General features: G+C 35.0%; 2 protein-coding genes and 1 long non-coding RNA gene across 3 annotated transcripts in view; 1 reads left to right on the top strand and 2 right to left on the bottom strand.

Moving 5' to 3' along the window:
• LOC143234448 (corticotropin-releasing factor receptor 2-like) overlaps positions 1–16,310 on the top strand; it is an 86,922-nt gene extending 70,612 nt beyond the window's left edge. Inside the window, exons 6-11 of the mRNA XM_076471838.1 lie at positions 1,834–1,990; positions 3,695–3,825; positions 5,589–5,674; positions 6,586–6,721; positions 11,683–11,724; positions 14,244–16,310. Of these exons, the coding sequence (XP_076327953.1) occupies positions 1,834–1,990; positions 3,695–3,825; positions 5,589–5,674; positions 6,586–6,721; positions 11,683–11,724; positions 14,244–14,498 (807 nt within the window). The 3' untranslated portion in view covers positions 14,499–16,310. The remainder of the gene's footprint in view (positions 1–1,833; positions 1,991–3,694; positions 3,826–5,588; positions 5,675–6,585; positions 6,722–11,682; positions 11,725–14,243) is intronic.
• A 1,087-nt stretch (positions 16,311–17,397) lies between these two features.
• On the bottom strand, positions 17,398–19,409 carry LOC143234449 (uncharacterized). The gene is made up of 2 exons (XR_013018657.1): positions 19,297–19,409; positions 17,398–18,353 (listed from the first exon to the last, which is right to left on the bottom strand). It is a non-coding gene; the product is annotated as an uncharacterized LOC143234449 (long non-coding RNA).
• A 25-nt stretch (positions 19,410–19,434) lies between these two features.
• Positions 19,435–22,892, bottom strand: part of LOC143235738 (uncharacterized) — a 61,416-nt gene continuing 57,958 nt past the window's right edge. Inside the window, 4 exon segments of the mRNA XM_076473944.1 lie at positions 19,435–19,495; positions 20,994–21,222; positions 21,579–21,679; positions 22,413–22,648. Of these exon segments, the coding sequence (XP_076330059.1) occupies positions 19,435–19,495; positions 20,994–21,222; positions 21,579–21,679; positions 22,413–22,648 (627 nt within the window).

The raw sequence follows: 22,892 nt of genomic DNA, 5'->3' as shown, positions 1-22,892 counted from the left end.
CTCAGAATTTGGTTTGTAATGTTGTTTATTAAACTTTGTATCCTGTATTTTGTATTGTATTAGCTTGTAACGTGTCAATACAAACACTGTGTTCTTCAATGAAGGACTGACTTTGTAACTTTTTTTATTCAGAAACCTTTACTTACGTATTTTGTATTGTTTTAAAAACTTTTGAATTATATCTTTGTTAAAGGTATTCTTTTTGTACTTGTATCACCAATTCTGTGTTAAAGAGTTATTTTTATATCATTGTAGAAGTATTGACTTATATTTGGCATCAGAAAGGTAATTTTGTACATGTGTTTTTGATGCTTTTTCCATTATTTAGTATTGTGTTTCATATTTAATTTGGTGTAACTCAAAAAGGTGAAATTCTTAGTTCTCTTATCACGAAATACTTATTGAAATTATTACCGTTGTTAGAGAGCATTAAAGGGGCTTATCAATATTAAAGGTTTATTTTTACGATGAAAAATTGTACTGCATAACATTATTAAAAGTATATGTTGTCATTTTTGGTATATATTTAATCTATATTAAAAGGTTGTGGCATCTGCATTTCCGTGTAAATGTTTCTTTAAAGGAGCGAGGGAAAACTATGCTGATTTCTTCACTACCCAGATAAAATTAGTTGGTTTTTAGCTTTAAAATTAGAATGAGCCAGCCTGAAAGTAAAAGGAAAAATTTAGTATATCATAAAATTTTCCAAAATCTTCATCTGTTTATATGCATGCAGGTTCCTCACGACAAGACGGTCAAACAAGTCATTAAGTTTCTTACCTTCTAGATACCTATTGATCTGTGTCATTCACCACAGGTAACACTCTGACTGCCTATATGGAAAATAGCTGTAAATTTGCACTTACTGTGTGAATTAGATAGAAGTTTTTTTTCTTTGGTACCTCAGGTGATATCTCATGGTTACAACCTTCCTTTTTTTTAATGAGAGGGAGTGGCCAGTCAAGCGGGTAGTGTTATTTGTCCTGGAAAACTTTTATGTTATAGTTTTGAGTAAATAACATCATGGAATAACTTAAATATATAGAATTATATAGAATAATGTCTAGAACAAGCTTACAAAGAATAACAAATACAGAAACCTCTCTCTCCATAAAAGGAAATTGTTCTTTGTTCTTAGGAAATGCATGCACTGTGGTTTTGTGGTATCAAGTAAAGACTGTTGTGACTACATTTATGTGTAGTCACAAACTTGATCTCAAGAAATTAAAATTTTCTTCACACTATTTCCTGATCAAATATTCCAACTTAATGAGCCCATCTTATTTATTCTTGATGGAAAAAGAATCGTTTAACCTGAAAAATACTACGTATATTTCATTAACACTCCTACGAAAAGTGGGGCCTAATAGGCCCCAGAGCAACTTGAAAGGTTATTAATATTAGGCTAATAATTTTGTATTTAAATGAAATTGCCATTTAAATCCAATAATGAATGGATTAACGAGATTCCCACTGTCCCTATCTACTATCTTGCGAAACCACAGCCAGGGGAACGGGCTTGGAGAAATCAGGACTAGAAACGTCTTTTCGTAGGAGTGTTAAGTGAGTGATGAAAGGAGATTGGTGAAAATTGAAGATTTATAATAACTTAAGATACGAGGTAACTTAGGAGACTGTGTTTTCCTTATTTGTGAATAGTGTAAAAAAATTTTCTACCATCAAGATATTTTATAATATTACCTCATGAGGTTGCTATTGGAACAAAAGCTCCAAAAAAAAAGTAGAACAGCATAATAAACAATTTTTGATTCTAATAGGGGTAAATATATCCAACTACACTATGCTTTATATTTTCTCCAATTTTACTCACAGGACTGGTTGTGTAAAACGATATTATCCCTCAAAATGTACGCCGCCATGGCGAGCATAAACTGGATGTTTGTAGAAGGTCTGCTTCTGCACAGTCGCATCACTGTATCCGTGTTCGACAAAGGTGCTCCATTCAAGCTGTACTACCTGATAGGCTGGGGTAAGTGATCCTGTCTTATCTCATTTCCATCATTTCTGTAAAATCTCTTGTCCTATTAAAACACATCTCAAGTACCATTCTGTTGAGCACGTATATCAAATGCTATGTTACTCCATACACATCTCTTATGCCCGGGCATGGCCAGGTGGTTAAGGCACTCAATTCGTAACCTGAGGGTCACGAGTTTGAATTCCCATCACACCAGACATGCTCGCCCTTTCAGCGGTGAGTCGTTATAATGTTACAATCAATCCCACCATTCGTTGTGTAACTTTGCGCAAAATGCAAAACAAACCAAACCAAAAACCATACACATCTCAACAATCCAATGTGGTTTTCATCCAAAACAAACTGTACTATCACCTCAGCTACCATGTTACTGAGTTCATATATATAAACAAGTATGCCATAAGCCAGCTATAACTAATGAGTCGACTTATGCTCCTTCCAACTTGGCTTTTGTGTTTTTAGTCTGCTAATTAACTCTCATTGCTAATTACTATGATACTTCTTCTTGAAATGGCCGCCTGATTAGGGCGTGCCCTAGTGGTTAACTTGAGAGACTGTTCATCTAAAGAACAATTTTTGGCGTCTCATTTTGCTGACAAACAAGTCACGCTCCGTACTTTTGGCCCGTGAATATGTTGTACAAGTAAAGGCCACACTATGTTCTCTACTTTCAGTGCTCTGTGAATTTCGTGTTTGACGTTACTGTGTAAATTCTTTACATCTTCTGTCATCGTTAATAAGCCTTTAACACTAAAACCTTGTAACTAATTAATAATTAAACTTAGGTGATAGCATAGTTTTTTTACACCAAAACAGTATTGAGCTGTCTCGTGAGTCCATCACGAGGAATATAACACGGATGTTAGTATTTGTATAATTTATGTTTTTGGTGTGAATCCAATCTCCATTGCAGCTCGGCATTTCCAGGTGATTAGGGCGCTCGACTTGTAATCTGAGAGTCGCGGATTCGAATCCCCATCACACCGAACATGCTCGCCCTTTCAGCTGACCGTCAATGTTACCGTCAATCCAACTGTTCGTTAATGAAAGAGTAGTCAAAGATTTGGCGGTGGGTGGTGATGATTAGTTGCTTTCCCTGTAGTCTTAAATTACTAAGTCCCCCGTTGGGAAAGCGGTAATTCTTTGGATTTACAACGTCAAAATGAGGGGTAAGATTCCTCTTGATGGGCACAGCAGATTACCCGATGTGGTTTTGATATAAGAAAAATGCACATATACTGCTAAATTAGGGTCAGTTTTGTGCGAAATTCAACACAAAACAAACCAGTCTCCATTCACTTTTCTCATAAACTGGGACTTTAAAAGTTTTATCAAACTGACATCCCGCTGTCGTCCGAGGGATGTGGTAGTATATGCAACTAATTTTGTCAACTCCTAACACCGACTGCCACACACTTACTATAAATCAGTGATGGAGTTTACCTAATATGCGTGAACTTTAACCTGTCTCAACAGCAACAGGATTCGCCTTGCTGATCACATTTGAATAAAAACGAGCTCTATATATATATAATAGGGGGCCCTGACTGACCGCTAGATGACCATTACAGATGTGAGCACACCAAACAACCTGTACTTTAATGTTGTATGGTTCCCAGGTGTTAGCACGTTAAACAACTGGTACTTTAATGTTGTGTGATATTCATCACCAGTACACTGTTTCATTAATTCCAGGTTTTCCCCTGTTGTTTATCATTTCCTGGTCAATACCCATGTCTCTCTTCCTGGAGACGCCATGTTGGAAAGGATACGGGAAAACGACTTATATATGGGTTGTTACTGGACCCATGATAACAGCTCTCCTGGTGAGTACCCATGTTTTATTCTTCCTACTGGACCCATAGTAACAGCTATCCTGGTGAGTACCCATGTTTTATTCTTCCTACTGGACCCATAGTAACAGCTATCCTGGTGAGTACCCATGTTTTATTCTTCCTACTGGACCCATAGTAACAGCTATCCTGGTGAGTACCCATGTTTTATTCTTCCTACTGGACCCATAGTAACAGCTATCCTGGTGAGTACCCATGTTTTATTATTCCTACTGGACCCATAGTAACAGCTATCCTGGTGAGTACCCATGTTTTATTCTTCCTACTGGACCCATAGTAACAGCTATCCTGGTGAGTACCCATGTTTTCTTATTCCTACTGGACCCATAGTAACAGCTCTCCTGGTGAGTACCCATGTTTTATTCTTCCTACTGGACCCATAGTAACAGCTATCCTGGTGAGTACCCATGTTTTATTATTCCTACTGGACCCATAGTAACAGCTATCCTGGTGAGTATCCATGTTTTATTATTCCTACTGAACCCATGATAATAGCTATCCTGGTGAGTACCCATGTTTTATTATTCCTACTGGACCCTTGATAACAGCTATCCTGGTGAGTACCCATGTTTTATTATTCCTATTGGACCCTTGATAACAGCTATCCTGGTGAGTACCCATGTTTTATTATTCCTACTGGACCCATGATAACAGCTATCCTGGTGAGTATCCATGTTTTATTTTTCCTACTGAACCCATGATAATAGCTATCCTGGTGAGTACCCATGTTTTATTATTCCTACTGGACCCATGATAACAGCTATCCTGGTGAGTACCCATGTTTTATTATTCCTACTGAACCCATGATAATAACTATCCTGGTGAGTATCCATGTTTTATTCTTCCTACTGGACCCTTGATAACAGCTATCCTGGTGAGTACCCATGTTTATTCTTCCTACTGAACCCATGATAATAGCTATCCTGGTGAGTATCCATGTTTTATTCTTCCTACTGGACCCATGATAATGGTTCTTCTGATGAATACTCATGTTTATTCTTCCCACTGGACTCATGATAATGGTTCTTCTGATGAATACTTATGTTTATTCTTCCTACTGGACCCATGATAATGGTTCTTCTGATGAATACTCATGTTTATTCTTCCTACTAGACCCATGATAACGGTTCTTCTGATGAATACTCATGTTTATTCTTCCTACTGGACCCATGATAATGGTTCTTCTGATGAATACTCATGTTTATTCTTCCTACTGGACCCATGATAATGGTTCTTCTGGTGAGTACCCATGTTTATTCTTCTTACTGTACCCATGATAATGGTTTTTATGGTAAGTACCCATGTTTAGTCTTCCTACTGGACCCATGATAATGGTTCTTCTGGTGAGTACCCATGTTTATTTTTCCTACTGGACCATAATAACGATTCTTCTGATGCGTATACCCATGTTTCATACTGCCACTAATACAATTTCATTGACATAGATATAAAAATATTAAGACAAAAACAACTAAATCATTTATAGGTTAGTGACTGTGTCTGATACATCTTGATAGACAAAGGAATGGGCTAAGTGTGGGTTATCATTACTCGTGTGTGGCTATTCCAGCACGAGGAGTGGTCAAAGTGTGGGTTATCAAGTGAGTATATAATGTTCTAAGTAAATATTTGTTCACCACTTCAAGATCTCTGTTTTTCTGCATGCTAGATGGTTTTATTATTTTCAGCTATAACTCGACTGATGTTTCTTTGTGTGTTGTTGTTGTTGTTTATAGATCAACACTGTCTTCTTAGTCAACATCGTGCGTATCCTGGTGACAAAATTGCGAATGAGCGTCTCCATAGAAACTACACAAGTCAGGTAATTCTTTTTACTTATCTCTCGAATTTGACATAAAATATTTTTGGAACTCGTAGAATATTCTGCTAGCCGTATAGCATGCTAGAGTTTTAACCTCACTAGTGGTAGAGTTCACTTAACATATAGTCAACACTCCTTAATATTGGTAGAATTTACCCAGCGTACAGTCAACAGTCCTTTATATTGGTAGAATTTACCAAGCGCACAGTCAACAGTCCTTAATATTGGTAGAATTTACCCAGTGTACAGTTAACAATCCTTTTTTTGGTTGAATTTACCAATCGTACAGTCAACAGTCCTTTATATTGGTTGAATTTATCCAGCGTACAGTCAACAGTCCTTAATATTGGTAGAATTTACCCAGCGTACAGTCAACAATCCTTAACATTGGTAGAATTTACCCAGCGTACAGTCAACAGTCCTTTATATTGGTAGAATTTACCCGACAACAAGTCTCGTCATGTTAAAAATATACTTAAGGTGTCAACATTGATAATGGTAAAGGTTTATTAGTACGTGTCATCGGTTGTCATAGTGGTACAAACGTACTTAATGGTAAAACTTAACATTGTTATTCGGTAACTATTGTGTGGCTGTATTCGTACATCGACAATAGTACGTCTCTTTTAATACATATTGTGTTTATATATATACACATACAATTAGTATATATACAAAATTTGTTTCTGTTTTATTTAAGTATGCACAGGTTCAGTACGTATTAAAAATATCAACTCCTACACAATAAATGGAACTACATTTCATTCAACAGACACTGCTCAATCGCAAAGTATATCTTGAGTTTGTGTTTATTTGAGAATAAACAAAAATCTCGAGAATTTGAATGTTTCATAAAATAAGTCCAAAAAAAATGATATTATCCAATGACATCACAGTATTTTGTTTTCCAGGAAAGCCATTAAGGGTACCGCCCTCCTTTTTCCACTGCTTGGTATCCCCCACCTTCTCTTCTGCATCAATCCTCGTGACGATGCTTACCTAGAGAGGGCGTACATGATCATTAACGCCGTGCTCCAATCTTCACAGGTACGTATACTGCGCACTCTCTGTACGTTGATATATTATCCATCAATCAGGTAACATAGTTAACTGGATTTCACTGACTAAGACGTACCTGTTTATGTTAGCTTTAGTACTTGGTTGTGTATGTACCACGTGATTAGAATATAGATTGGACACATCCACATGACCTGTCCATTGTAAAATTAGAGACATCCATATGACCTGCCTCTTTTTAAAATAGAGGCATTCATATGACTCGCCTATTCTTAAATAAGAGACACCCGTATGACTTGCTCGTTTTCAACTTGGAGACACCCATATGACATGTTTACTGTTACATTGGAAATACCCATATAAATGTTTGTACATAAATTAGCACTTCCACTTTTCACTTCTCGTTCACTCCAGTGATGTTACTGTGGCAAGAAATCATTCCGTTTGTAACAATACTGAAAAATGTAAGATAAAGGATCCTTTCAATCATGGCTAAGTGAATCACCCGTGTAAGGAAGACAAATAAAATACATGAACATTAAATTACATTCGTCCTTATAAAAACAAGATTGTCAAATGCAAGATATTTTTATTTAACTTTAAGTGAACTGTGTTTTCATACTAGTCCCAAAATTCGAGCACTTTCAAATAGTGCATAATTATTATTCATTCTCTTGAAGAAGAATAGTTAACTATTCGAAAGTGTTCGAGTTTTGGGCCTAGTTTGAAAACATTATAACTTTTGTAGGTGAGTATCTGTGATAACTTCTTAACCAGAATTTAAGTAAACTGTGTTATTAGGTTTTGATGTTATATGCTCATAAAAAAGGAATAAAACGGTTCGATATTTTTAAACTGGTTAGCTAACGAAATGGTTCTGCATTTTATGAAATAAACTTTGTCCTAATGTGGTTAGTTAAGCAACAACAACGTAGTTTACATATGTAAGAACTAGGAGAACTTATAACACTTAATTTCCGATCAACCATCAAACATAAAGCAATTACATCTGTGGTTACATTCTACAAAGATATCGTGGGCCTAGTATGGCCAGGTGGTTAAGGCACTCGACTCGTTATCTGAGGGTCGCGGGTTCGAATCCTCGTCGCACCAAACATGCTCGCCCTTTCAGCCTTGGGGCGTTATAATGTGACGGTTATTCCCACTATTCGTTGGTAAAAGAGTAGCATAAGAGTAGATAATGGTGATGACTAGCTGCCTTCCCTCTAGTCTTACACTGCTAAATTCAAAACCAAACAAGATGCCGTGTAAATAATAGAGCATACCTATTTTCAAGAGTTACTAAAAAGTTTTGAGTTTGGAGGTCTTCACTAATATAGATTCGGATTTTTGCTAGCTGTTGTTTGTTTTGTTTTTCGTTGTTGTTATTTTTTGCACTGTTATATGTCTTTTAAATGTATACTTTCCAGACTCATGTCTGCTGTCAGCAAAACTCTCCTCTGACATGTCGTGAGTTACCATTCATCAAACAAAAGACATTCAGAAGCCTGAGTGTTGACAAGCACTTAGCGTGAGATCTGAAAGGTCTTGTGTTTTCCTTGTAACAGTTCCCTATTGTCATACAGTATTGGCAATTTGATCCCAAACTTTTTCAGCTTATTCTTTCTGTGGCGAAAAATGTCTGAGTGGAAGATTAGTTTCAATCAGACTGGACTCAGTCCGATTTTACGTCGACGCTGAGCTTGTCAGTCAATCACAAAATTACTTTTTGTTTTGTTTTTCTCTGAAAATCACAGCAAGAACTTAACGTAAATGACCCCCGCTAGTGCAGCGGTAAGTCTACGGAACTGCAACCCTAAAATCAAGGGCTCGATTTCCCTCGGTGGACTCAGCAGATAGCCTGATGTGGCTTTACTATAAGAAAACACACACACACTTAACGTAAAAATTATTAGATTTTTGTTTGTGTTTCAAAAATGTTATCATTATTGTGTAAGCAACGTATTATAAGTTATATCAAGAAAAAAATTATTTTCCTCGTAAATAAAATTATGGAAAATATAGAACGTTCTACTACTTATTTTAAATTTACTTTTTACTTTTTTCACTACCGCCACCTATAAAATAAATTATAATAAAGAATTTTTAAATGTTCATTCTTGAAATGTCTGGCCCAATGACCAAGTGGGTTAAGGCGTTCGACTAGTCATCTGAGGATCGAGAGTTCGAATTCCTGTTGCACCAAACATACTTGCCCTTTCAGCAATGGGGGAGTTATAATATGACGGTTAATCCCACTATTCATTAGTAAAAGAGTAGCCCAAGAGTTGGCGGAGGGTGGTGATAACTAGGTGCCTTTCCTCTAGTCTTACACTGCTAAATTAGGGACGGCTAGCGCAAATAGCCCTCGTGTAGCTTTGCGCGAAATTAAAAAAAAAAACATTAATAAAACGTATAGTAAACTTACATATATTAATTTCGTTCGGATACCAAGTTTTGGACATCCAGCTACTGATATCCGATTCTGTTAGGATATTTTTGGACTAGGCGACAACTACTACTCCATTATAGTATAGTATCAAACTGGTAATTTCGTCATTGTTTAACAAAAATTCAGTAAGGATATACGTGAGAATGCATAGTTCCTAATGAGTGACTGACCATTGGAGACTCTTTAAGGGAATGCGGCATATGGCCATTGAAACTGTAATTTTGACTGTAGTTGCTGTCACTACCGCGACGATCTGTGGTGAGCAATTGGGTAGATGTGATGTTTATTTAAACTAAGTTTTGTTTGTTTGTGTTTGAATTTCGCACAAAGCTACTCGAGGGCTATTTGCACTAGCCGTCCCTAATTTAGTAGCGTAAGTCATCACCACCCACCGCCAAATCTTGGGCTACTCTTTTACCAACTAATAGTGGGATTGACCGTCACAGTATAACGCCCCCACGGCTAAAAGGGCAAGCATGTTTGGTGAGACGGGGATTCGAACCCACGACCCTCAGATTACGAGTTGAGTACATTAACTACCTGATTAACTGTTTCAGTGCTTCCTTTTTACCTTTCACAAACGCTTTGTTTTGTTTACGTTTTCACATCTCAGCATGTTTTGATAGTCCTAAAGAAAGCACAAGTAACGACATTGAATATTTTGAATATTTCACATTTTGGGGTAGAAACGATAAACTGAATCCAGAAAATCACTATACACTTTCTGCGGACTTACAACGTTAAAAACCGGGTTTCGATACCCGTGGCGGGCAGAGCACAGATAACCCAATGTATAGCTTTGTGCTTAATTCAAAACAACAACAACAACACTATACACCTAGTGGCTGGAGTCGGAACCTGGAAAACAGCCCAGGAGTTTCTTCAGACAATTAACCAAATAAACAAAAGGATTCTTAAAATAAAATGCCGTCTTGACAAATGTACTCTGAAACTTCTATGAAAGTTATTTAAACATATAACTTAGGGTAATTTGTATTCAGAGAGACATTTCTTTGTATGTTTTTTTTCTCACAAACTGCTAAGCAACAACGAGGAAATGTTTGTTTTGCTATGTTACATACAACTAGTGGTTGTTTGATGGCTAACTGACAGAAAGAACTTAAAAATCCAAATCACATTTTACTGTGACGTAACCCCAAAACACACCCATATTTCACTGTGATGTAACCCAATAAATCGCCAACACTTTAACCCAACCACTCACCCACACTTTACTGTGATGTAACCCAATAACTCATAATATTTTACTGTGATGTAACTCAGCAACTCAACCATACTCTACTACGACGAAACACAACTCACCCACACTTCACTGTGATATAACACAACCAATGTTTCACTTGGAACAGTTCTGTAACTGTAAATTGAACGTTATTTCTGATGTTGTAAATGTTTAATACATAAACACATATAATATAATCTGGGTCTGATTCCGGTTAACTAACCAACAAATATGTAAGTAAACCCTGCAGGTTTAAGAAGTAAATTTGTAACTTGAATGATTTATTGATAACTGGAGAGATATTGTAAAACATCAGAAGTTGATCGGTTACATCAACTGATAATTAACACGATACGCTAAAACGTCTGTAGTTGACTAGTTATATTAACTGCTAAATAACACAAAAGGGTAAAACGTTAGCAGTTGTCTAGTTAAATCAACTGATAATTAACACGATATGGTGAAAACGTTAGCAGTTAACCAGTTAGATCAAGTGAAAATTAACACGATATAGTAAAACATCAGTAGTTGACCAGTTACATCAACTGATAATAAACACGATAAGGTAAAACATCAGTATTATTACACTATGTAACACACATTTTGTTCCTGGATAGTATGTGTTATTTCTTAATATCTTATGTTGTAAAAGTACAGAAAATGGCCATTATTCCCTTCAAACTTTACTTTTGTGACCTGAATGATGAAATTTAGAAATTAACCTATTTTCTATGTAAAAACGGGCAAATTTGCACATTTTCATTTACATAAGGTCTGAATAAAACAACATATGAATCAAGATTTACATGTATTTATACTAAAGTTATACAAAAATGTTTAGAAGTGAGTAGTTTTTCGAGAATTGCGACTGTAATGTAAATCACTTTCACGTATCAGCCCCCAAATATCGTCTTCCATCATGTTTTCGTTATACGCTCCCAGGTCACAAAAGCAAAGTTTGAAGAGAAAAATAGGTCTTTTCCATTTACTTTAGGCATAAGCAATTGGGGAATAACACTTTCTGTCCAGGAACAAGAAAAAGTAAAAATTGTGTTATTTCATTCATCGCAAAATTAATATGAGATCGAATATTTCTCCAGTCCCTATTTCATAGCACAAACGTTAGTGTTAAACTTTAAATAAATTTTAATGTTTTATCTGTTTGTGTTTCAATATATATTATTTAAAATAATGTTCTTCTAGTACTTCATGTGGTTGATATTTCAATAGTTTATTTTCAATAATTGAAAATAAAATAACAGCATTTTTCCTTGTTTCAACTTTTTTTTCTTCTAGGGTATGTTTGTAGCAGTGTTATATTGCTTCATGAACTCTGAGGTGAGCAAACTTTCATTTTCATAATAAACTTTCAAACTCTTGTGAAAATATATCGTATAATATTGCCTGCTTCCACCCACGGTAGTCTGGTTCGTGGCTCTAATTCCACTTCATATTTACGTCATAAAATGTAAATAAAAGACGACTGATTACAAATGTACAGTGAAAAGAATGAATAGTTATAACTCCATTAACCAGAAAAACGTGAGTTGGTTATTAGACAAAGCTGAGGCCTTAATGCAACCAGATAGAACAACATCTTGTTAGTACTGCAAGAAACACTTGGCTTTCTTCCCGCCTTTTTCACTTGCGTTGGAAACCATCTTGTTCGCCAATTAAATTTTCACTGTCATGAAAACGTTACTTCCTTAACTGTATTTTAAAATATTTTGCTTTTTATGGTCATAACCGCTCAATGCTTCATGAAAGAACTTCAGTATAAGAAGTGGGAGAGAACAAACGATACTTTTGGAGAGTAGATAGCCATGTACGTGGCATACATAATATGGATCGAGCCCCCAGTAACTCAGAATTACGTCTGTGCACTTATAAATATGGCCTAGCGCGTTAAGGCGTGCGCTTCGCAATCCGAGGGTCGCGAGTTCGCGCCCGAGTCGCGCCAAACATGCTCGCCCTCCCAGCCGTGGGGGCGTTATAATGTGACGGTCAATCCCACTATTCGTTGGTAAAAGAGTAGCCCAAGAGTTGGCGGTGGGTGGTGATGACTAGCTGCCTTCCCTCTAGTCTTACACTGCTAAATTAGGGACGGCTAGCACAGATACCCCTCGAGTAGCTTTGTGCGAAATTCCAAAACAAACAAATAAACACTTATAAATCTAAAAATTAGGATTTGATACCAGGTAGTGAGCACAGCACAGATAGCCAATTGTATAAAAAACAAATAAAAATAAATCTCATTTTCAGTATTTTTCAAAACAAATCAGACAGTTTAATCAGTTTGAGATTTCGAGTATCACATATCTAAAAAGGCCTGGCATGGCCTAGCGCATTAAGGCGTGCGCTTCGTAATCTGAGGGTCGCGGGTTCGCGCCCGAGTCGCGCCAAAACATGCTCGCCCTCCCAGCCGAGGGGGCGTTATAATGTGACGGTCAATCCCACTATTCGTTGGTAAAAGAGTAGCCCAAGAGTTGGCGGTGGGTGGTGATGACTAGCTGCCTTCCCTCTAGTCTTACACTGCTAAATTAGGGACGGCTAGCACAGATAGCCCTCGAGTTGCTTTGTGCGAAATTCCAAAAAACAAACAAACATATCTAAAAAACAACAACAACTAATTACAGGAACGTCATTTTACAAAAGACTTGAAGGGGAAGAAGAAACAAACCCCTTCTAGACCCCACGCTATGACATAATTTGCATTTTAACTCAATATGAAAATAAATGTTTCACAAGAACTGCCATTTAGGGCATCTCATCAAGCTCAGGAGGGGTGCGACTTCCGTTATGTCGCCTCCCTCAAAATGACTACCTTGTTTAATGTGTCTTTAATATCTGGGTATTATGAAAGAACCATTTTCAGTAAAGTAACTTACTATTTATTTAACTTCTACGTACATTAACAGCTGTTCTAAATTCTGTATTTACATTTTTGTCTTTTCGTCTTGCGTGTTCTTTTTGTTGTTGTTGTTTAGTTAAATTACAAGAGTGTAAAAGAAAAGAAATCGATTATTCGTTTGACTAAATTCCGTTTAATATCCACGTAGTTTTACCCCAGGAGATTAACAAACGTTCTACTGTATCAAACAATTTACTTTCCAGGCCGTAATGACTCCACAATTAAATTCAACGTTTATAAATATTGTTATGTCCTCCCCGAAACAAAACAAACTAAATACAACATAAGTGTAAGATTACTATTATTTAAAGTAGTTCTGAGTTTAAGGTTGGTTTTTGGAATTTCGCGCAAAGCTACACGAGGGCTATCTGCGCTAGCCGTCCCTAATTTAGCAGTGTAAGACTAGAGGAAAGCCACCTAGTTATCACCACCCTCCGCCAACTCTTGGGCTACTCTTTTACTAATGAATAGTGGGATTGACCGTCACATTATAACGCCCCCACGGCTGGGAGGGCGAGCATGTTTGGCGCGACGCGGCCGCGGATTACGAGTCGCACGCCTTACGCGCTTGTCCATGCCAGGCCATCTGAATTTAAGTTAAATAAAATAAAATAATGTTATTTTCTCAATAGAACAAAGAATCATCTTATTACGTACAAAGCAAATTAAACCGTTGGGTCGTTTCATTTTCAGCTTTACGATGGCAAGGTGCTACGTTTTACATTGTGAATAATAGAAAATTGTGCCTAAATGTATTTATTGTCGTTAAGTCACTTCTTGAAGAAAAACACTCGCAGTTTTACGAAGAAAGGGTATTTGTCTTAGTTGATTATCTATTATTGTTAGTTTTATTAATTAATTATAATTTATTTATGAAAAATATTGTAAGGTCCCACTAGTAGTTTTGTGTGAATGTTTCTTTTATTTTGTTTTTTTTTTCCTTTAGGTACAGACTGCTCTGCGAAATGCTTACCTGCGCACCGTCTTACGGAGAAATCCGAACCACAGACTAATGCGTGGGCGAGGCTTATCACGTACCTCAGCCACGTACTTATCAACCTTTGATACAACCGTTTCGGAAGGAGCCCGCCACAAGGTATCTCCATCTGTGATACCTTTGCACGAGGTAGGGGAACCTAAGCAAAAACCATCAAACGTTCCAAGAGTAAACTCCGACAACGGAAGAATATTTAAATTTTAAGAGGTTTGACGGCACAACGGTGGTTCCGCCATCTTGCTTAGGGTAACTAAAACACACATATTACGTTCATTCATTCTCTATAATAATAAAAACAACAATTGTTTGAAAACATATTTTTTTGTAAAACCCTTACCGTGAATTATATGTTTCTAAAGCTCCGATAAACAATTAAACCAAAATAGGTTTTGTTCTTGATTTGTAATGGAGAATCTAGCTTGTTATGATTGGTTCAGAGTCAAAAGTCTCGAAAGGTCCTTTGAAAAGACGTCTATCAAAAGTTAACTGTAATCATAAAATAAAGTTGAAATTGTGGTGTTTTCTCTGCGAATCGTACATCATTCAAGTCAAACTGCCAGTCCTATAGTCATTAGGTTTAAAATGTTCGGAATTATTAAAAAATGTGTATTTTAAACATTTCGGTTACGAAACATAAATATGGAATACGTGAAAAAATTATCTAAATTATTCTCAAGTTTAAAATAATATAAAGAGGTTAGAAAATTGATTTTCGTAACTAGATGTTCAATTTTCTCGATGTTAGGAATAAGATACGTTTTGGTGAAAGTCGTGTGTTAAACTTGCACTAGTTTTCTTCGTTACCCATTCAAGTCATCTGTAATCTTTGTTAGGCACAAACTAGTTTCCTTGTAAACTCGACTACTTAGCATGAGATTCTATGGAAATATGTTCAGGATACTTCGTAATTTTTTTTAAATTTCGTATCACCATAGCCAAAACGCTTTTGTTGATTTATACGATTCAATTAATATTGTCAACTGGCATAATTAAAATGTATCTGTTGATTTATATAGTTAAAACGATTTTGTCTTCTGTCATTAATCTTCGCGATTTCCATAGTTAAGAATGATTCTGTTGACTTTATAGTTAAAATAATTTTGTTAATTGACATGTACAAAGTTTCTTAATATTGCCAACACAACCATACGATTAAAAGCTCTTTTCCAATTATCGACAGATTTAAGGGGTTTCGTGCTTTATTCTGGTGTTATAGCTAATCAGTGGTGTATCACCATAATATTGTGGTAGCAAAAACAAACGAAAACTGTTAATCAGTGTTTCCCGTATAGATTTTTTGTTGTTAAAATTGATATTAAGCCACAATCATCAGAAGATTACTAAACTACAGTGAACATACAGTGTTAGTGTCTAAGTCTTCTCGAGTATATAGTGTTAATTAGATTTGTAGTCTTCCCGGGTATATAGTATTAGTTAGATGTCTAAGTCTTCCCGAGTATATAGTGTCAATTAGCTTGTCGAATCTTCAGTCAAGCTATGATAGAATCATTAACATATCGAAGAAAATGTATTCACAGTAGTGTGGTTTGAAGTAACTTATATCGTACTGGAATATTTAAAATTGTTTCATCTAATCGTTACACCAGATGTCGCACGCATACACTACTTTAATATAAAAGACATTTCTTTTGGACTCTTCACTCGTTACTTTAACATTTGTTTTTATTTCGAGAATATTTCACAGAAATAAAAATGTTATACTGATATGAAGCGTGTGTTTCTCAGGAACTTCCGGCGGAAATTATTTTCTAAACACAAATTGATAATCTTCAACAAAATAAAATTATAAATGTAATACACACCAGGTGTCCAATATAATATTTATACACTCGTCCGATGCGATTGGGTTCTCTATTCATTATATTGGTTAACCTTTAAACATACTAAGTAAAACCACCGTGTTTTGAAAACAAAAATACACACTAACTTTACACACGGTTTCATCGTTTTAATGAATTATGTACGTTTAATATACGTCCAGTTCACAGCTTTTATTTCCAATTCTCTCTCTCTCACTTTCAGTCCTAGATCTAAAGGAAGTGTGAAAGTGTCTCCAATACTTATTTGATTCTATAAACAAATTTTACCAAACTTTGATCTAATCATTTAAACATACTACTTTTCTCTAAAGACCAGAAACGTTTACCCTTACATTTGATGGAGAGGCTTAGAGCAACATTTAAGTTCGTTCGTAAAGAATTGTTTGTTTGTGTTTTGAATTTCGCGTAAGGCTACTCGAGGGCTATCTGCGCTAGCTGTCCCTAACTTAGCAGTGTAAGACTAGAGGGAAGGTAGCTAGTCATCACCACTCACCGTCAACTCTTGGGCTACTCTTACCAACAAATAGTGGGATTGATTGTAACATAGTAACGCGCCTACGGCTGAAGGGATGAGCATATTCGGTGCGACGGGGATTCGAACCTGTGACCCTCAGATTACGAGTCGAACGCCTTCACTACCCTGGCCATGCTGGGCCCCGTTCGTAAGGATAATTTAGGGTTCTCTAACAAACTGTCAAAAGCTTAAAATAGTTCAAATTACTACTTACTAAACTTTATAATACTTTATAGCAGAAATAATTCTACAGACTTTCTTCTAAAGAGTTAATGAAACGTTTCTCAGTGTACAATGATTTTATACGTAGTTTAAAAACTTCCGTTTACCATCAATTCATTAGAATCGGACTACAAATTTTTCACAGACAAAGTTAATAAACCATTTTAAGTTTGTTTGAAAGCAAAACCACAGTGGGCTATAATGTCATGTATGGTGTGGGGAATCAAACCCTGGATTTTAACGTTGTAAGCCAACAGACTAACTGGTGTTCCATAAAGGGACACTTTATAAGAAGTGTATAAGTGGAAATAAGACACTATTACTAACCAATCAGTATATTGTTAAATAATTTATCACTTAAGGAAAACATCTAGCAAATGTTAAGAATATCCAACCTTGAAAGTGTTTTTTTTTTTTTTTACATGTGTGACATTAGGATATCCAACCACAGAATCATGCAAGTGTTTTTATAATCAGTTTTAAAGGAAGTTACTCAAAGGTTAAGAAATATAGAACAATGACAGTCTTATGAAAATGCACATTTATCACTATACAATATATATAATCGGTATTACAGAATTCACACAGCCAGTTCTACAGTTGGTAATAGCAAGTGAACATCTGAATAAATCATTTAATATTACCTTTGGGGATATCATTCCATTTTTGTGGACATCATAGTTGGAAGAGGAATCTAGCATGTTAAAACACTTTTTAATACGAGCTGTGAATAGGCTTATACATTTATTTTTTTAGAAGTTCTATTATTCATTTTAACTTATTCTAAAATCTTGCACCATAAACACAATAAATATTTAAAATTTAGATCTTAGAATAATTCATATTTAATAATTCTACACCAGAAAACTTCTAACTTATTTTTTAGATTAAGACGTATGCATACAGAACTAACCTTATCTAATGCTAATTTCCAATTATTTATTAAAAACTACACAGGAAATCACTAGACACAGTAGTGTTTTTAAATTTGTCAGAGTTTAAAATGCATAACAAAAAGTACTCCACAGAAAAATAAATACAAAAATATTTACTGCACGTACACTTCTAAAGCTCAGAAACCAGTTTCCTTAGTTTCTTTTTAAAAAAAGGATACTTTACTATTAATGTACAAGAGCAACGACATTCAGGGATTTAAAAGTCTGTGATTAAAACACGTTAAAATTACAAAAGTTCTGTCAAATACATCAAGTAAAGAATTAGGGCTGTACATGATAACGTTTGTTTTAAACAATTTGATGCTTGACCACTGGCTTGATGAACCACATCTGTCAAGGGGTAAATGATAAAACTTTGTGCAAGTATCACAGCTTGGCTACTGAACATGACAGTAATCTTCGTCTATTACCTGACTGGAAACACTTGATGCTGATTGTCTCGATACACTTTGTGGATCAGACTTAGAATATTTATGCTGCGAACCAGGACCATCTACTGCTTTTGTCATCAAACTATTTGATGCATCTGTAAAGTTAAACAACAACATCACCATAGATTATTATTCTAAACAAACAAGGAAGAAGGGAAAATGTTTCTAAAAAAAACTGTATCATGGAAACAATTACTGGAACTTAAAATTAGTTCAAAAACTTTACAAAATCTAATTAAACAACAAAACTCCAATATTTATATTCTCATGAACACCTTTAATTGTCTTAGATCAAGACTTGTGAGATTTATGCAGAATGGGAGAATTTAAAGTGTAACTATTCACTTTGAAGTCTTACTTTAAAATGAGGATTTTAAGGTGTTAAAGATTAAAAGCTAGCATAGCAGTGACACCAACAGGCCTAATATTAGCAAGAAAAATATCATTAGATGACAATGGTGGTTTATCAAATACCATATAAATAATTCATAATTAATTTTAAATCAAATCACATAAAAACAGTAGTTTAGATCATTTTTACCAGTCAAATATCATTATCCCAGAATCCCTTAGTTCAATACTAGAACTCATTTGTCCAAAATACTGTAAAAGACATTTAATATTAAGAAAAAAACAACAATGAAACCATCAGGCCTAACATCAGCAACAATGAAACTGGTAAAGCAATGAAACCGTTAGGCCTAATATTAGTCAAATCTATCACTGCTAACTAAATGAAATTTTAGTCACTAAGTATTGCATATTTTTTGCCCAAATTTTCACACTTCCATCTCACCTGGTTACCTGATGCACAATTTTTGGGTCCTCTGAAACCAAATTGTTTCTGCTTCAGAAACCAAAGTTGTTATAAGACCTATTTCCATATTATTTTGGAAAACAAGTAGTAAAATTAGTTTATATCACACAATCACTTGCTTATTCCAACAAACCAAAGTGCAACAAATGTTTCATACGGAATCTTAACCTTTCTCACTTTTTGAACATCAGGGTCAAATACTGAGAAGAGTATAAAATTACCTTCACTTTGTTTTGACCTTTGTTTCTCAGCTTCTTCCTGGAACATGTCATGATTAAAAGTCTTCTCTTCGAGTGGATGTTGTGGTAGTGATTTATTAACTTCTTGTGGATGTTGTGGTCAGATTATGTGGATGGTGTTCAGGATGATGCATTATTCTCACCATCTTCAGTTACTTCTACATCTTTCTTATTGTCACTACTGATAATTATATAGAACTAGTTATACACTGCTGATGAAATGACTTTTTTTTAAATCAACAAGTGCAAAAACTTTATGGAAATAATTCTAAGGTTTTTAAATGTTGGGAAGAAAAACAACAGAACAGGGAACAGGGAAAAAGAAACTATGTTGACTAGTATATTTTGTTGTTGAATTTTTACCAATAAGATGCTGTTGTCAACCAATTACACATTCTTAAAGAATTATGGAAAAATTTTAGACTTGATTAAGCATAGAAGAATCAGATTTATGAAAAAATATTCACCTCTATTATATAAGTAAGCTTTAAACAATATTAAGAAATTGTGTATTTCTAAAACTCTTATATTTGTTGATTGATATAAGATGTTCACAATAAAATGAAGATACAGGTCCACATTTCCGTCTGAAGTTCCGAAATTCAAAAATCTCAGAAAACCGAAGTTTTTATTGTGGAGAGTGGAGTGTCAGTATAACAGCTGACCAAACTCCACACCCTTAGTTAGGTGTGACGTGGCAGCATGGCCCAGCTGTCCGACAGGTGTGTCAGTGGTGTCTCAGCGCTCCTACTGGTCACACATGTCTGCTGTTTGCAGATTTTTTTTTTTCCTTTGCTTTTTATATTGTGACTGTTTAATTTCACTGCAAAAATGTCAAAACGAACTGCAGAGACCCCTATTGGTAAGAGTCAGAAAATGAAAGAGTTAAGAATCTAACGTTATCACTATTGCAAAAAGTGGAGTTATTGCAGAAGCTTCAGTGTCAGAACTACCACTGTATATGATTATGGGGTGCTGCCCTCGACCTTACTTGGACGATACATTTGTTATAAAATCCGAAAAATTCCGAACCACAACTGGCCCCAAGGGCTTTGGAAAAGGGATTGTGGACATGTATTTAATGAAGGCTTCCCTATATAGTTCAAGTTAGCTTGATGAAAAAACCAAGACAGTTTGACACTCAGAAAATTTTCTTGGATACATCTACAAATCAAATATGTTTCAAATACATTAGTTTCTTTAAAAGAAAAAAAAGAAAAAAGACAACTATCACAATGTACAATTAACATTCATATATAGGTCAACAACCTCAACAACAGATATATTAGGTTATCTTACTGGAATAAAATTGTTCACAATGTATTGGAAAGGGTTAGTATTTTTGTTCCAAACTATGCATTAACAGCCATCACTTTTACAGTTTTGTTTTAGACATTCTACATAAAGCTATACTACCACTATCTGTATATAACCAGACCTGATTTTAAACCAACAGTAGAGGAAAGACAGCAAGTTAATAGCACCCACCAACAGTTCTTTGGACACTCAAATTCACAATCTAAGCATACTGACCGCACTAGGCCATGTCTATCTAGTCAATGTTATGACATATAGTAAAGTTTTAAAAAGATGGTTTATACAACCCAAAAGACCTTCCACATTAGTATATAGAAATAATACATGGTAAAAACGTTAATTATTTTGATAACTTCACGTACTTTTTAGTGCAGGTTCCTGGAGAGGTAGTTTTAGTCTTAAGCCTAGTTTTCAGCCTATCATTTTCAGACTTCAATCGTTTTGTTTCTTTTTGGGCTTGATAAAGTTGTGCTTCTAAGGTATAGATGCGAACACTATTAATGATACCACTTCCACCTCCAAAATTCATTTTCTCCAATTTCTCTTGTTCAGTAAAAATGGGTTTTTGTTTATGATGGCCCTGTTGGTCAACTAAAATAAACACCAACAGTCGTAATTGAGTCAAATTTCATGCAAAGTAACCAGACTAGAAACAAGTTGCAACTAAAAATCCACTACACGTTTTTTAACATACCAAATACTACTTCATGATTTTAGGCAAAGATTAAATCTTTATCCCAAGATACAAAATATAACCAATTTGTATTCTGAGGTATTACTAAAGTTTGTATATTTCAGTAAATCCTGTCAAATTTATCATTCCATTTTATCATCATTATGAACACTTGAACCAAAACCTGATTCATGTTATAAAATGCACCACTTTGTCTTTCTCCAGTGTTCCACAAATACTTCATAAAAGTAAGAACTGACAACCGTGAACTTACTTGTCGAGTTTAGATTCTGCTCGTGCAGCCGACGAATCTCATTCTTAAGATGAAACATTCTTTCACGATTACAATGACATTCCTCTTCGAGACTACGAAATCTATAAAATAAGACAATTGCAAAGATTGATAAAGCAACAAACTGGAATTGACAAAGGAAAAAGAAACAAAAAAAACTGTATAACAACGAATGCAAGAAAGTAAACTTTAAAGTACATATATTATTAAGAAAGGACCTTCAAATTAAGTCACTCAACTCGTAGTTAATATCAAAGAGCAATAGCTAACCTAAACATTACTTACACAAAACTATTGTTTTACTTAATAATGCTAGCATTTGTCCAACAAAACTAAAGTTCCCTCTGTGGCTTAAATCTAAGAAAGAAAAACAAAAAGTGAATTTTTTGTGCTAAATCTTTTTTCTGAAATTCATAAAAGAGAATAGCATAGATTTGTTAATCTAAATAATGTCAAAATGTTTAATTAAATTTCTAAATAAAAATAGACTAAATGCCTAATACACCCACAGAAGTTTCTGATGCTACTTTTATCAATGAAACCATTATTCCCTTACCTACTGAAAACCAACATTTTTTTTTTCTGTGAGAGAATATACAAGATATGTAAAACATGCAAGCACACTTAGGCATAAGATAATTGTTACCTAGAACTTGCTGTAAACAAAGATAAATCACAGTAAGAAATATGCAACCTTACTGCTAATTGATAAACCTAAATTAAACAAGTTTTTTTCTAAACAACAAGCTAAGCCTAGATGCAACTTTTATACAAACATTTAAAACCACATAAAACACTAACTTAAGCCTTTCTTACTTCTTTTGTTCACTAGCAAGTTGACTTTCTAAATCTTTGGTTTTAAGTCTATACTCCACAAGTTTCTTTTCTGTGGTTTTAAGTGTGTCCTTATCAAGTTCAGTAGATGAATCTAGTACCGAAGTCGTCAGGCATCCTTTCTCAGCAGTCGTACCTTTTGAAATTCCATCTCCTTCCACAAAACTTTTCTCACTTATTAGTTGATTCACTTTCACTTGTAGTTTTTCCTTCTCTATCTACAGTTACAAAATATGAAACTTAAAGCACAGAGCAGCCAGTGCATTCAAAACTCCAGTCATCAAAATATTGCATTTGTTCAGTCTTCTTAAATATACCAGATTTAAAGCAATTCAGAGAAAAAAAAATTGGGGCAGTGGATATCTCTTGTTAACCATTGTGAATTAAATGTACCTTCCCTAACAAATTGAGTTGAATTTCTTTTGAGTTTCTATTCTCGTTAGTAAGTGATAGGGTAAGTGT

The sequence above is a fragment of the Tachypleus tridentatus genome, chromosome 12 (assembly GCF_004210375.1).
Source record: "Tachypleus tridentatus isolate NWPU-2018 chromosome 12, ASM421037v1, whole genome shotgun sequence".
NCBI lineage: Eukaryota > Metazoa > Arthropoda > Merostomata > Xiphosura > Limulidae > Tachypleus > Tachypleus tridentatus.
The sequence above is the reverse complement of the archived record's forward strand: the minus strand, read 5'-3'. Positions and strand labels throughout refer to the sequence as shown.